Below are 15,531 nucleotides of genomic sequence, written 5' to 3' on the forward strand. Positions count from 1 at the left end.
TTTATTTATTTATTTGACAGAGATCACAAGTAGGCAGAGAGGCAGACAGAGAGAGAGGAGGAAGCAGGCTCCCTGCTGAGCAGAGAGCCCGATGTGGGGCTCGATTCCAGGACCCTGGGATCATGACCTGAGCCATAGGCAGAGGCTTAACCCACTGAGCCACCCAGGCGCCCCTATGAGAATTCTTTTTTAAAAATATTTTGAAATCTAATAATTTTATAAGGATGTGTCTCAACGTTGATTAATCTGGGTTAGTTTTCCAAAGTTCCCAGAGGGCCCTTCCAAGGTGCAGATTTTTTTGCTCTTGGAAAGTTTTCTTATAATGTTAAATATCGGTTCTGGTTCATTGGTTTTTCTTCTAAGACTCCAATAACACAAACAGGATTCCTTCTTTGACAATGTTCTGCCATAATTTTGTTCGGACTTTTACTTTTTAATCTCATTTTCTTGGTCGTTTTCCTGTCTTTTATTATACATTTATTTGAGTCCATTCTCCCTCGGGCATCTTATAATGTAATCTGTATTTCTGGATAATTTTGTCTGTTTCTTCCCTTTCTCTCCTGAGTTCAATTAACCTTCTATATTCTTCTCCTGGGTTTTATCTATTCCCATTCTTTTCAAAATTTCTCATTCTGGGGAATTTTGCATATCTTCAAGTGCTTGTTTTGTGTACACGTAGTTCTGTTTAGAGTGCTGTGTTTAGTTTTCTCATGTTTTGTGGCTGTTTTTTCAGGAGCCTGTGTAAATTTTCCTTCGTTGACATGCCATGAAATCCATTTTTTGATATTTTGCCATGACTCCATATGAACCTGTTAATCTTTTTTTGCTCGTTTCTGTGGTGTTGGGTGTTTTATTCCAAGTTCAATGCTCCCTCTTCTGCCAACTTGGAGGGTCCAGATGCTTTCCCGGATTTGTTTGTTTGGAGAGTGGGGAAGGAGTTTTGGGTCCTTTGATTTTCTTCTTTTGTCTTGCAGAGCCATGAAATTTCTCCATTTGCTTCCCCTTTGGCAGCCAAATGCCAAAAGGTACTTCTCCCTTCCTTTCTGCTCTTTGCTTTCCCTGAATCTGTGTGTTTCAAAGACTGCCCACTCAAATCGCGGGGTACTTTGAAATCCCTCCCGTGTAGTCAAAACTCTGACCTGCTCTAGACATGTCTTCACATTTTCCGACTTCAGGTGGACTCAGTCTTTCTGGGAGGTCTTCCAACCGGCTTTGGTCATTACTGGCTCCCCTCTTCTCTTCTAGTTTCTTGCCACCAGTCTGCCCAGAGCCTGTGCAGGGTGGGGTTGGGACGGGGACATGGGTGATGTTTTGCTGTCACTTGTTTTTTGTTTGTTTTTACTTACAGGTACTTTTTTAAGTCTGAGCATTTTATCTTCAAGTTATACTAAGGGTTACTTGGTTTTGTGTAATTATATCTTTCTCTTTTCTTTATTCCAGGTTATTTGGTTGAGGGCAGGGAGATGGGCACCTGCGTTGCTACCATTATCTTTAGCAATCTGGAAGCCTCTCTCAAATATTTGTTTCTCATCCCTTCAGCTTTGGGCTTTGCTAGTTCAGAGTCCTTAGTACTCAAGCCTGAATGCTAATGGACCCAGCACTGGTTCTTTTGAACTGGAAGGGAAGACCCCTCCCTTGTCATTTTGCCCTCTTCGTGCCTTGGAACCAACAGCTCTGAAAGGTTGATTGGTCCTGATGATCAAGGAAGAAATCATTGTGGCCACACGATGGAGAAGGGGAGTCCCCAGGACTCAAGGAACGAAAGACCTTCGACACAGGCAGGCTTACAAAGGACTCAAACCTCTCAGGGATGAAGGTCACCTTACTAGGTAAAGAGCCTTGAAGGTTAAAAAAAAAAAAAAGAAAAAATATATGTATATACAATGGGTTGTAGAAGAATCTGGGGTTGAGAGATAAAATACAAGATGCCTGATTATATCTGAATTTCAGAGAAACAATTTTTGGGGGGGTAAAAGTATGTTCTAATGTTTGGGACCTATTGATACTAAGAAGTCATTTGTCATTTCTTTGAAGTTAACTGGGCACCCTGTACAATATTCTCATTTGCAAAAGTTGGAGGCCCCCATTATGGCCTTGCAACTCGTTACACAATACTTTCTTCCTTGCAAGTAAAATATAGCTTGACCAATATCCCTCCTATGTCTTTCCTCTTGTGTCATAGAAGGTGTGTGTTATTAATGATTGCCGTCTTAATCCAGTGCCTTTGTTACAGTATACTGAGACGGGATTGTGACTCAACTCTCGAACACCTCCATATCCATGAACATTTCCACAGCGGCCAGGCCAGGGCAGGAAAGGGCCAGGAAGCCGAGTGGTTAGCAGTGAATGTTTTGCCCCAGAATGGACCCTCTGTGTTTCAGTAGCCCAAGCAGATCTCATGACTGGGCCCAACCTCAGGCAGGTGGGGAAGGCTATGAACCTACAAGAAGTGGAGAACCAGCAACCGGCGAACATCACTAACGTCCAGATGGGTGGCCAGCGGCTGCTGGAAATTGGGGTTTTCCCTTTGGGGAAGAAATCTTGGTTGTAGGAAGGGTTGTCGTGGGAGCAGGCTGGTGTTGCTATGACCTTCGAGAAGTTGAAGTGTGAGCTGGGGTATGTGGATGGGCATGTGCAAAGGGGTGGACGGCGGTGGATGGCGTGGGCTGGTTCACTCATGTCCATCCCTACCTCCCTAGGCATACTGAGAGCAGGCAGAGACACCTTTTAGTCAAGCCAAGCTCGTGCATGCCTTATGATTCAACAATTCTTCTCCTAGGAGTGTGTATCCCAGGGAAACTGTCACATAGACACAAGGAGGGGACATATATGACTCCTACCATGACAGATGTGTGGCAGGGGTCGGGGAGTTGGGGGCCTTTGGGGCCCAGCACTGGAGAATTGGGCAGATGCATAGATGGCTAGACAGATGGAAGAAAGGGGTGGCTGGTGAGTCCTTACACAGGCCAGTGATCTCTATCTTTGGCTGAGGATTAACCCTACATCCTGCGGCTGAGGGCAAGAAGAGAACAGGCAGATTTTCCGGACTCCCCCGTGCTGGAGGTCTGTGGGAGACATACGGCCCACTCACGGGAAACCCTCTGAAGGACGTGGATGGAGGAAACCAGGCCAAGGCCGTTGGGCAGCTTCAGGGGCTCAGCCTTTCTATCGGGTGCCAGACGCAGGTTTCGTGGGGGTCAGGAGGCCCTGCTGGAAGGCCCATCCACCTGCTGACGTCCGGGCCCGCCCCTGGTGCTGAGAGAAGTCAGACTCCAGCTGGGGCAGTGGGCTCTGGAACTCAGCGGTGCCAGAGCTGGCTCCCAGAGGACCCTCCTTGAGCCTTCCCAGCCACCTTGGAAATAGTTGGTTATCCGCAATCCCTTTCTGCTGCAAACAGCTGGACAAGCTTGTGTCCTGGAACCAGCCCCTTCCCGATCAGCTGTGGCTGGCTCAGCTCCCACAACTGACTACTGTGCCTCAAACTTGGGACAGACCTCCTGATCTGACCTGGAAGAGCCCAGCTTGTCCCAAGCCCTGCTCTCTCTTCTGGTCCTGCCACAATCCAGAGGGCGGGACTGGCCCCCAGGAACCTGGGGACTGGGAGCCCGAGAGGCAGGGACCACGGAATTTAGGCCCCAAGCTCCTGGTCCTTCTGGGGTCCAGGACTTCCTACTGTCGCTCCCGCAGCCTCCTGAGGGCTGGCCCAGGTGTCTGTGGCCCTCCTGCCCGTGCAGCTCTCGCTTCCGACGGTGCAGTTATGGAAACCTGCTCCGAGGTGACAAAACATGATTACTAACCAGCTGGGTGACCACAGGAAAATCATTTAACCCCTCTGGCCTACAAATTTCCTCATCTGTGGGGCCCTGCTGAGCTGTTGAAAGCACGGCGGGAGGCATGGTCTGTGGAAAATACCAGCGCGGTGCCTGGTTAGCAGAGCGGCTTCGCAGTACGTTTGAAGCCGAGATATCTCACATATTTGGAAAAAGGCCAAGGGGAACGAGCTTGTCTAACCTAGAAGATTCTTAGGTCCTCAGGTGGGGTTGGGGTGAGGAAAAGTCAGCTTCGTTGTAGCCCACACCTTGGAACCTCTCTCTCTCGGCTCCCAAACTATACTGACCAGCCCTTCCTAGAGCTGGTTCCAGTCAACGCAGCATGGGGACCCCCTCCAACCCCGGGAGGGGCCACCAGACCACTGCAGCCTCCTCTGTTTCTGGCCTTTGGTCAGACATCCTAGCTAGGCTGAGCTCCCCAGGGCAGGGACCTCGCAAAGCTTGGAGGAGGCCCAAGGCCGGCTCCCACATTCCTAAGTTACTGCATGGCTTCCGCGCAGGGCCTGACCCTCTTTGGGAAGCAGAGATAGGGATGCTTTTTCTCCCATTTGTGGGGCAGGGCAGCGGCTCCCCCTCTGGTTTTCCTGGAGCCTCTCCTCCCCCAGCCAGGGCTCAAAAGGAAACACACCCGTGAAGGTCATTAGTGAATATGTTCTTTTTTCTTTTCTCCCCCCCCCCCCCTTTTTTTTTTTTTTTTTTGCTTTTTAAGAAACGAGCTGCAGGACTGTGTTCTGACCCTCAGGGCCCACCCTGAGCAAGACCATCTCAGGGTCTGGCCTAGCCTCCGGGTTCAGCCAGCGGCTGAGAGCCCACGGAGGTAGTCCCCGGCCAGAGGCAGCACAGCCCAGTCGTCGGTGCGCAGGGCCACAGGCACTCCATCCGCCTGGGCCGCCTCCAGTCGCAGCAGCAGCCTCGAGTCTGGGGGTAGGCGGATGGCCACATGGTAGCTGGTGGGGGGCTGGGCCACCACCACAAAGGGCTCCAGGTGGCGGGACACCAAGGCCTCCAGCCCCTGCGGCCCAAGAGGGCACCAGAGGCGACTCTCGGCTCCCTTTGGCAGGCAGGAGTCCCAGAGCTCCTCAAAGAAGCCCTGCTTGTCCCCGTCCTCGGGGGCCTGGGGGAAAGGCAGGAAAAGGTCCTCGAAGTTCACGGGCACGGGCGGCAGGTGGGCGTGGCACGTGAGGCCGGCGGGGGTGGCGTACAGGGCGCGCACGCTCAGCTGCGTGGGAGCCGGGAGCCGGGGCTGCAGCGGCAGGAGCAGAGGGCTGTAGGGGCGGCCCGGGCGCAGGCAGGGCACGTGGACCGCGTCCAGCGGCGCGTACAGCTGGCCTTGCACGCGGAAGCGCAGCTCGAGAGAGAACACGGTCTCCAGCACCTCCACTTGGAGCTGCAGCACCGGGCCCGGGCCCACTGCTCTGCGGGGCCCCACACGTAGCCGAATAGGGGCCGGGGCCTCCTGCACCATCAGCACGGCGGCAAAGCCCTGGTTCTCGGCCACCAGCGAGGAGGTCAATGCCGGTGCAGCCAGAGAGGGGCCCAGGGCCACCCCTAGCTTGGGCCCTGCCAGGTGGGCCAGGAGGATGTAGTAGAGCCGGGCATGGTCCCGTCCATCAGGGTCCTCCAGCTGCCTGGCCAGTGCCTGCAGCAAGTCGGCCAGGCCTTCTCGGACACCCACCCGCATCGAGGTCCGGCAGACCCGCAGCAGAGCCTGCTGGAGGCCCCAGTCTGTGCAGTGGGCTGCCGCAGCTCGCAGGAAGCCTAGGGTGGCACTTGGAGCATTCCCATCGGCCACTTTCGCCAGTATCTTCAGGTGCCAACGAAGGGCCTCGTCTCTGCCGGGTCTGGACACCACCTCCTGCCGCAGCACCACTCTCAGGGGCTCTCCCAGCTCAGGGCCCACCCTATCCAAGAGATCCACAAAATGGGGAGCCAGCGCAGGCCGGGCTCGGTATAGCTCGGCCAGCCCGTGGGTCAAGGGCGTCAGCACCAGAGGTTGCGTGGCTAGGCAACGAACGACCAGGTAGGAGGCCTGGAAGCAGAGAGCAGCCAAGGCCTGGGGGCCCCCATCCAAGGCTGCCCTCTGGCGCAGGCCAGCCAGCAGCTCCCCTAGGTAATGCTGGGGGCTCCAGTCCTGGCCTTTCTCCTCCTTTTCTTCATCTTCGGCACAGAGCAGGCACAGCAGGTGCAGGCGGGCCAGGAGAGCCATCGGGTCATGGAGGAGACTGGGCAGGAGGCCGCGTCCCAGCCGGGGCCCCAGCAGCAGGGGGGCGGCCTCCTCCCCCGCAGGGCCTAGAGGGCAGTTCTCAGGGAAGCTCAGCAGGCAATGCAGATAAAAGAGGTGGGCGGGTAGGGGCAGGGCGGGGTGCTGGGCTGCCAAGGTGAGCCTGCGGAGCAGCAAGGCCTCATCCTGGGCTGTGAACAGGGCTTCGCCAAAGGCCGCCTTGAGTGCCAGCACGGCATGCAGGAGTGCCAGCTGGGCCGTGCCCAGCAGCCGTACCAACTGTGGCTTGAAGAGCACTGGCGGCTGTCCCCGGAGACCCCGCAGAGCCCAACCCAGCAGCCACAGAAGCTGGGCCTGAGCCACAGGACTGAGTAGGTAGGAGGAGTCCAGAAGCTGGGCCACAGCAGCCCGCAACTCCCGGGCCTCCTCAGGACTGGGCTCCAGCACTGCAAGGCCACACTCCTCGTCCGCGGCCGCCGGCCAGCTGGGTGCCTGGGGCTGCTCGTGGGCATCCCCCTCCTCAGCTAGTGCCCAGTTCCAGGGACCACCTGTGGTGGGAGCCACGAGCAGGCCCTGCAGGCCGGCCTTGGCCTTGGCCCGTATCACCAAGGCGTTGCGCAGAGCGAGTGCCAGCAGCAGGCTGAGCGGCTGGACCGGGCCTTCCTGCCCCAGCAGGCGCCGAAGCAGCCCCAGGCAGCCCCCCAGCAGCCCAGGCTTGCAGCTCTCCAGCTCCCGCAGGCACTCACACGCCGTGGCCTGTAGGGGGCGCAGCTCGGAGGCGGGGCCAAAGCCTCGCCCCAGATCGCGGCCCGAAGCCAAGCCAAGAAGTAGTGGCAGGAGCCGGCGGCAGGCTCCCGAGGTGGGGCCCAGCGCGTCTCCAGCCGCCAGGGCTGTGGTGGCCGCCAGCAGCAGGGGCCGCCGCAGGGCTGAGGGCCGTGGGGGCAGAAGGACCAGGGTGTCCAACAACGAGGTGGCGGCTGCCTCGGCTGCAGCGGCGTCCGGCCACAGCTGGGCTGGGTACTCCAGGCTCAGAGCCAGCAAGGAAACCTGGGGATGGGAGATTTAGGTGGGAATCACGAAAATGTGGTTCGAGCGCGGGGGCCTGAGGTGACCAGATGGCCCAGGGCGGGGGGATGCACGCAGGGCCTACCTTGGTCTGTTCGCTCAGCTTCTCACTTCTCAGTTCGCTCAACAGGTTACGACCCAGATCCTCACCCTCGGGACCGGCCATGAAGGCAGACGGGCTGGCCCGGAAGGCGCCCAGGCGCTGGGCCCAGGCTTCCCGGCTCAGGGGTCCCATGGTGCCGCACCCAGGTCCCTGCAAAGAAGTGAAGGAAGGTCAGGCCCGCGGCCGCCAGAGGGCGCCCGAGCACCTGCACGCACCCCGAAGGGGCCGCCGTCACCCCAGGGCCGCCTCGCAAACCCCAGCCGCCCCCTGCCACGCGCAGACGCCAGCGGGGGACCCCGCGCCCGGACCCCGAGATGAAACCGAGAGGTTTCGGGGGCGACGCCGGAGCGGGCAACCAAGGGTCCCCGCGGGGCAGGGCCGCCAGCGCCCGGTGCGTGCCAAGAGCTCATTACGCCGCCCGCCCGCTGCCCGCACCGAAACCACAGCGCCGCCCCGGCCCCCGGCGCCCGCGGTAACGGGCCGGCAGATCTCACCGCGCCTGACTCAGCCGCCGCGGGCGCTCGGGCCGGCCGGCTCCTTCCGGGCGGCGGCGCGCGGCAGGGCGGGGCGCGCGGCGCGTGGGCGGCGTGGGCGGGGCCGTAACGGGGCCGCCGCCTCCCCTCCCGCCCCGCCAGCAGGTGCCGACTCGCCGGTTTCGCTGGGGCTGAGTAACTGTCCTGCTGCGCGCGGGGCCCCCCTTCCCCGAAACCGCCTCAGGCCCAGGCAGAGGCGGTGGAGCTGGGTGGGCCCGGGCTCCCGGATGCCTGGGTTCCTTCCGGGCGGGGGCTGCGATCCCAGGGCCTTCTGACAGCCCGGGCCCGCAGCGCCCGCGATGATGGCCACCAGCACGTCCCCCCTTCCCCACCTGCCGGCGTCCGGGCGCTCCGCACCCTGCGGAGGGCGTGGGGTGCGGGTCTCTGGGCTCCCAGGGTGTCCGCTGGGGGGTGTGCAAGGTGCGGTCCCAGAGCGCCCGCAGGAAGTGCTCCTCGCAGCCCCGGCCGAACCGGTCGGGCGGGCGCCTCCGGGCTTGGCTTCGCTTCTCCGACGCCGGCCCCGTCCACCCCCCCACCCCCCCACCCCCCACCCCGGCTGGGCTTGGGGGCGCGGAGCCGGCGCCGGGGTCACCGCGGGCGGAAGCTGCTGACCTTTGCCTTAGGCCATACCAACAGCTGACAGTCGGCAAGGGCTGCGGCAGCCTAGCCAGGGTAAAGCTGGCAGGGCAAGGCCATAATCCTGGAGGAAGCCGGAAAACAACGGGATGCCGACGTGCAGAGTGGCAGGGCCGGGTGGATCACAGGGCTCGCGGCAGGCCTGGCACGGACCTGGAAGCGGAGACTTCGCCACTAAAGACCTCGGGCCAAGCGGTGCGCCAATCCAGCACTCTTGGAATTCCAGAGGGCAGGATCGGGGCTGTTTGGCCACACTGGGGGGTCGCCTGTAGCTCACAGAGCAGTGTCTCCTGGGCCCGGGACCGCACGGGCGGATGCCCCATTGACCGCTGGCTTCTGTGGCCCAGAACTGCGGGCGTCCAGGCCCCACAGGCTACAGTAAAGCCTTTAGCTCTAATTAGCCAGCTTTGAAGATGAAACAGACCTGAGCCCCCATGTTATGGCTGCTGCCAACTCGTTTCTCTCCTTTCTCCAGGCTCCACAGGCCCCTCCCCACCCTGTCCTGCTGCCCACCAGATGGGAGGTGGTAGGGACTGGTGGGGTAGAGAGCGCTGGAAAAGAGGCTCTCTGGGTGCCAGTGGTGCCAGGGATGCCAGGGGGATGGAGACAGGGATCCACCCCGAGGGACAGGTCCAGCTGGAATGCCCAGTCCCAACTCTGGCCCTGGCTCCATGGTTGACTCACAGGCGGCAGCCCCAAACCACTTCCCTCTAGGTGCCTCAGTTTCCCCATCTATAAAATGGGAGTGCTGACTCCCGCCCAAGAGACTGTGGGGTGGGGCAGCCCGGCTAATTAAACCAAAGATGAAAGAGGCCAGGATGAGAGCAGCCCTGGGAGGGAAGGCAGCTTGGGGGTAACAAGGAGCCTGTCTGGTTTCCCTGTCTGAGGCCCAGAGGGTGCTGATAACCACAGGCCCCTAGCCCTCACCACTCACAGGGAGGGAGGAATGATTATTAAACCTCTTTTTACAGTTGGGGAGACAGGCTTCAAAGGGTCAGGAAGTCTGCCACTGGTTTTGGCTCGCATTTAGCCTCTGACCTTCAGCAGCGTTTCTGAGCTTTGGCTCCTTGGGGCCAGGGGTCTGGAGGGAGGGAACCTGTGTGTGTTTCCCGATGTGGTGGGTGCATCCACACGGACTCCCAGGCTCACAGCCACCCTGGGGTACCCGGGGATGGCTACCATGCACAGATGAGGAAACGAAGGCCCGGAGAAGTGCAGTCGCTTGCCCCAAGTCATAGAACCCCTAAGAGGTAGAGGCTGGACCTCAGCAACAGCCCCCTACCGCCCCTTGATGCCCTCCTTCCACATCAGCTACCCTCAGCCCTCGGAGGGTGTCCAGGTCCTGGGATGGGCTTTACCCTTGCTTGCCTGCCCAGATGTCCCTGCCCTGTTCCCCTCTAGGACAGTGGCACTGGTCTGTCCCTGGCACAGGCCAGGCAGAGAGTTAAGCTCAGCCCATCAGCACTGAGCGCACAGTCATTCCCAGAGTCTGCAGTCAGCGGGCCTGCCGGGGAAAGCGACCCCCCAGCCAAGAGGGCCCAGGGGTGGGCTGCAGCCAGGTAGCGGAGCAGGGAACTCCCCCACTTGAAGTTCACACCTCATTCCTTCTCTTTCTGCTGAGTTTCCAGCCTCCAGGGTGTAGCCCAGCTCCTGGGAGATAGACACAGGCTTGGAAAAGGAAAAGTCAGTTTTCTGAGGAGTCCTGAGCCTCAGTTTTCTCATCTGTAAAATGGGGACATGGCCAACCCCTCTTGTCAGCACTGGGTGCTCCCTGCGGATACAGGGATGTCTTAAAAAGAACACCTCCATAGGCAAATCCATGGAGAGCAGAGTAATGGATGCCAGGAGCTTGGGGAAGAGAGAAATGGGGAGTGACTGCTAATGTGTACAGCGTTTCTTCTGGGGTGATGAGAATGGTCTGGAAGACTGTGGTGATGGCTGCACAACTCTGTGAAGATACCAAATCCCCTGAAGTGTATACTTTGAAAAGGTGGATTTTATGGTCTATGAATTATATCTAAATAAAGCTACTAAAATGGTGTTAAAAGAAAAGCGGCCCCTTGTATACAGAACTTACGACGCGGGAGGGGACAACAAACAAACAGGACAAATAAAAATTTCACAAAGTAGAAGATCTGCCAGGAAAACAGGACGGGGTAATGGGTGAGGCGGTGGGGGTGGGGACACTTGGCTGAAACCTGAATGACAAGAGGTAAGCAGTCATCAAGTGGAGAAAAGCCTTCTGGGAGGAGGGCACAGCGGAGGAGAGGCCGGAACAGGACCAGGCTCTGGCCCGCTGGGAGGATGGCGGGCACCCAGCGTGCTGGCACGCGCAGAACCAGCAGGAATGGAGAGGCCAGTGGTTGGGAGGTCGGGAGGGACCAGAGTGCATCAAGCCCCCAAGATGTTATTCCAGCTGCCATGGGAGCCACGGGAGGGCTTGGGCTGGGGGGAGCCAGCTGGCTGGGGGTGGGGAAAGGGGCTTTCTGTGGCCTTGGCCCAGGGTGGCAGCTGTGGATGGAGGTGTGGGCATATGCAGCTGATTTGGGAACCCCTGGGACTCAGCGGCGGGTAGATGTTAGGGTGACGGAAGAGGGGGTGCAGATGACCCTAGGCTTTGGCCCTGAGTACTTGGTTCCAGTCTCCATGGTGGGGAAGGCCGTGGGAACTGAGGAGGGAATCAAGTCTGGCAGGCCAGATGTGCAGCCACCGTGGAGAGCCTCACCTGGGTCCTTGGCCTCCTCCAGCAGGAACTTTTGGCTTCTCCCTGCACAGCTCCAGAGGCTCCAGATGGCCCAGAAATGATCCTCCTCTGGCTACTGCCCCCTGTACCCCCCAGCTCCGGCTGAGGGAGCCTTTTGCCCACCTGGACATCGGGACAGTTGGGAGGCCCACAGGCAGGAACTCTGCAGAGGTGAAGGGGTCAGTGTCCTGACAGCACTCATGGCAGCCTGGCTGCCTCCCCGAGGCTATTGTTACCTGGCGCTGGAAAGGCCACTGTGTGAGCCACACAGAGGCCTTGGTGGCCATGGAACCATCAGCCTGCTTGATGAGTCTATTTCCAAAGGCTGCTGGACTTCCGGCAAAAGCAAATCAACATCTCTTGACCTCTCTGAGGAACAGAGCTGAACTAGGAGCGCCACTTTACAGATGTGTAAACTGAGGTCCTGAAAGGTTAGGTGGCTTGCCTCGAGTCCCCAGAGACTAAAAGTCTGGGGCACCCCAACTCCAGGCCCTTGCCTGCTTGTCCTCGCAGCACATCTCATCTCCTGGGAGCCCTTCTGCCTTCAGCCTCCCTACTTCCCAGCCCCTGCCTGCCCTGCCTCTACCCCCTCCCAGCTCCCCTGCTAAGCCTTGTCTGGGAACAGGAAGGGGTAGTTCAAGACCTTCTCCATCTAACTCCTGCCCCAGATCTTTCTAGGCTTCTCAGGCTGGGAGCCCGGCATTCAAGCTGGGAGCCAGCCATGACTTTCCAGGGATCACGGTCCTGACTTGTTTGCTAGAATTCTGCCTTCCTTCACTCCCCTGTCCCAACACTATGCCAACAAGAGAGGTCCGCTCAGAACACCTAGAATCAGAGCTCATGGCTCCCTTTGCAGATCGCCAAGGCCACCATCACACCCCTGCTCCAATAGTAGCATCCTTACCAATCTCTCTAGTACTCCGTTCTACCACAGCCTCCCACCATACGGAGCCTCACGTGACATGGCACAGCCGCCTCTTCGACCTCAGTTCCCACACCTGCCGTCCCCTCCCAATACCACCTCGTCTTTTGGTTCATCTCATGACACTAGGCTCACTCCCACTCTGCGGCCCCAGGTGTTCCTTCTGGGGATCTGGTTCTCCCGCCTGCTCACCCAGCCGGCCCCAACCTCTTGCTGAGATCTCAACACCCCCACCTGTGACTATCCCATCACCGAAGTCATGCATTGCACTGAAACTTTCCTTCTTTCTCTGTCTACCTGGCATCACAGAATCATCAGTGCCAAGAATTGGTGGGTGTTCGATATTTGTTGACTGAACGAAGGAGTGAATGAATGACATCTGACACTGTGTGGACAGAACAGAAGGAGCCTGACCTCATGGAGTTCACAGGTTAGCTCGGTGTTTATCCAAGTTCATGCACATTGTCTCATTCTAGGGCGGCTCAGGAACCACAGACTACACACCAGCAGCCTATGGGGCAAACCTGACTTGCAATGGTATTTTCTTTGACGTTTTCCATGGGGTTTTTTTTAAGGTTTTTTTTTTTTTTTTTTTTTGAGGGGAGACTGGGTGGTTCGGTTATTAAGGGTCTGCCTTTGGCTTGAGTCGTGATCCCAGGACTCTAGAATCGAGCCCTGCATCGGGCTCCCTGCTCTGCCGGAGCTCTGCTTCTCCCTCTCCCACTCCACTCCCCCTGCTTGTCTCTTGCTGTCTCTCACTCTGTCAAATAAATAAATAAGATCTTAGAAACATTTTTTTGAGCCAACTCTTAAAAATTGGTTGATTTTACATACAAACCTGGATTTTTGGCTTCTTTTCGAAAATGGACGGATGTGGCCACACTGGGTTTCTTTGTTCAAATGACATGATTATTACTGCCCTATTAGACAGCCACATTCTGCACCGTCCCTACCGCTCTCTCCATCTCTCCCTCCCTGACAGCCTGCGTCAGTTGCCTTCAGTCACTGAGCCTGCCCTATTGCTTTCCTTCTAATAAATTTGCTTTGTATCCATTGCCTCTACCAAAAGTTGGAACGTGAAAAGCTGAATGGGTCACATGAGTCAAGAAAAAGAGATATTCTTTCATGCAACAAGTATTTATCAATAACCCACTCTGTGCCAGGTACAACGGTGGATACTGGATACCAGAGATATAGCAGCAGATAGCATGGGTGACTATCCCTCCTGACACTGTGTGACATTCTTTCCACAAGTGGAGACATTTGAGTTGTTCCTTACTAACCTCCTCCTCCCAACAAGAAAGACTGCGCTTCTTGTCCAAGGTCATCTGTGCAGACTTAGTTTCCACTAAGCACCTACTGTGTAACAAGCCCCGGACAGGGTCTGGCACAGCCGAAATGCTCAATAAATATTTGTTGACTTAATTAACTAAATCTACTTCCTAGACACACTGTGTTGGAAAATGTTTCTCCAGGATTTATTCAAAAGGTAAGGTGCTCACTTCACGCCAGTTGAACCAAAGGGTGCAGGTAAGAAGGGAGGGGTGACAAAGTATGTTTGGGGTGCGCGAAGGCAGAGCCCTGGGAGAGGAAGGGGCAAAGAGCAGCACCCGTTACCAGAGCCCACAGTGACCCCAGGAGGTAGGTGACAGGATTCCCAGGTGATAGACTAGAAAACAGGCTGGAAAGGAAAGGCCTTTGGCCAAAGTCACAAGCCCCAGGAGGGAGTGAAGGAGGAAGCCACCTGTTCCTGAAGTGCACACTCTCCCCGCCCACCTTCAGGGGGCTCCTGGACCACCTATTGGGGGGCGGGATGTAAAGGGTCTGCCCCAAAGTCGGTAGCCAGGCTTCTGCTCCCCTTTGACTCCTGACTTTTGGAATTGTGCGAATTCATTTATCAGACTCATTTCCTCTTAATCTGTTCCAGCAAATATTTAACACATGGAAAAGGTGTATGTGTGGTAGAGATCCTGAAATGTTTATTTTATATGGGGGTAGACGGAGAGCTAAAAAGAGGAAGAGGTCCCATTCCTGACCCCAGGAGGCCAGCCGGTTAGAGAAGCCCAAAGTGTCACAGTAACTTGGAAAGCAACAAGCACTCCGAGGGTGGGCCTCCCTCCAGCTAAACCTGGGGGCTGGACAGAGTTTGTTGAAACGGTTGGGGTTGGGGGGTGAAGGGGAGTGTGTGTGTTCCCAGGCTGACCCTCAGCCAAGGGTGGGCTGTTGCCAGAAGCGGACAAGAGCCCTCTGCCTTGCAGGGGCCGAAAACAGGCAAAGTAGGTTGGGCACCTGAAATCTGGCCCTTTGGGACCAGGATGAGGGTGTTTGCGGGAGTGTAAGCCCCAGTGAGGAAGGCGCTAGGGTCTTACGGATCTCAGTGGACTCGGAGAGGTTTAAACGCCCCTTCCTCCACGAAGCCCTCCTCCCTTCCCTGGCCAGAAAGCGGGCTGGGGCGGGGACCGGCGATCAGCTCTCCGCGGGCACTCTCCGCTGTACAGTGTGTACAGTTTGTACAGTGGCCGCGTCGTCCCCGCGGGCCCGCCCACCAGCCTACGCGCTCCTGGAGCCTCGCGTGTCTGCCCGCACGGAGCCGGAGCCCGGCAAATACCACTTGGCTGAACCACGAATTGCTCAGCCGGGCCTTCGGGATCGGGGCCGCCTGGGTCCAGGCCCGGTTCAACAAGTGTGGGCGGGACCGCCCGTTCCCGCCCGACGGCTTCGCGGCTCCCCCGGCGCCCCGGGCGCGCCGAGCCTGGCCGGGCCCCGTTGGGCGAGTTTCATTTCATCCCCCGCAGAGCGTGCGAGCGCGGGTGCACATAACGTTGCCCCCTCCCCTCCTCGGCTCCCCCCGAAACTCCGAAGCTTCCGTTCGCCAAGCACTAGCTAGCACTCCGGGCTGGGGGGCGGGTGGTCCCCAGAGAGCGGGAGGCGGCCGGGCGGGCGGGGCAGCCGGGTACTGGGTGCCCCCGCGCCGGGCACCCCCCCTCCGCCCCCGCCCGGCCACCCCGCCCAGGCCGCGAGGCCACCTCACTGGCAGCGGAATGGAAACCGGTTCGACAGGTAACAAATAGGTGGGTTGTCACCGTTATTTCCCAACGCATGCGCCGTCGCTCCCCGGGACGCTCCAAGCTAATTAGCTCAGATCACCCCCCCACCCCGCCCCAGCCACCAACACACACCGCCGCGAGCCAATAAAGCGTGAACCCGTCCGTCCGGCTCGCACTTTAAGACTTCCCGAGCAGCCGCAGGGGACGCCAGTCGAGCCGGGAGACGCTTACCTGCCGCTTCCCCCGCCGCGCGGTGCACCTGGCTGCAAGGGCCTCGGCCGGCAGGGAGGGCAGCGACGGCCCCGAGGAGTGGGAGGCGGGCGCGCGCGCCGTCCCGGGCACGGTCTCCCCGCAGAACGTGGGGGGCACTTGGGCGAGTCGTTCCCCGAACCGCCCCCTCCCCTCCCCGGCCCCCCAGCTCGGCCCGGGAC

The 15,531-nt window shown here is 58.4% G+C and overlaps 1 protein-coding gene across 5 annotated transcripts; it reads right to left on the bottom strand.

The window, feature by feature from the left end:
* Positions 1-4,554: 4,554 nt before the first annotated feature.
* AP5B1 (adaptor related protein complex 5 subunit beta 1) lies at positions 4,555-15,437 on the bottom strand. 5 transcript variants are annotated; one of them, XM_032879481.1, is made up of 4 exons: positions 15,332-15,437; positions 8,383-8,541; positions 7,202-7,369; positions 4,555-7,098 (listed from the first exon to the last, which is right to left on the bottom strand). In XM_032879481.1, the coding sequence occupies exons 3-4, from the start codon at positions 7,349-7,351 to the stop codon at positions 4,621-4,623; spliced, it is 2,628 nt and encodes an 875-aa protein (XP_032735372.1). In that variant the 5' UTR covers positions 7,352-7,369; positions 8,383-8,541; positions 15,332-15,437; the 3' UTR covers positions 4,555-4,620. The 5 variants fall into 5 exon arrangements, with proteins under 5 accessions (XP_032735372.1, XP_032735374.1, XP_032735370.1 ...); XM_032879483.1 differs by lacking the exon at positions 8,383-8,541 and having other exon boundaries at positions 15,332-15,435; XM_032879479.1 differs by lacking the exon at positions 15,332-15,437 and having other exon boundaries at positions 8,383-8,893.
* Positions 15,438-15,531: the final 94 nt, after the last annotated feature.

Source organism: Lontra canadensis, unplaced genomic scaffold (assembly GCF_010015895.1).
Source record: "Lontra canadensis isolate GAN:19392208 unplaced genomic scaffold, GSC_riverotter_1.0 scaffold66, whole genome shotgun sequence".
Lineage (NCBI taxonomy): Eukaryota > Metazoa > Chordata > Mammalia > Carnivora > Mustelidae > Lontra > Lontra canadensis.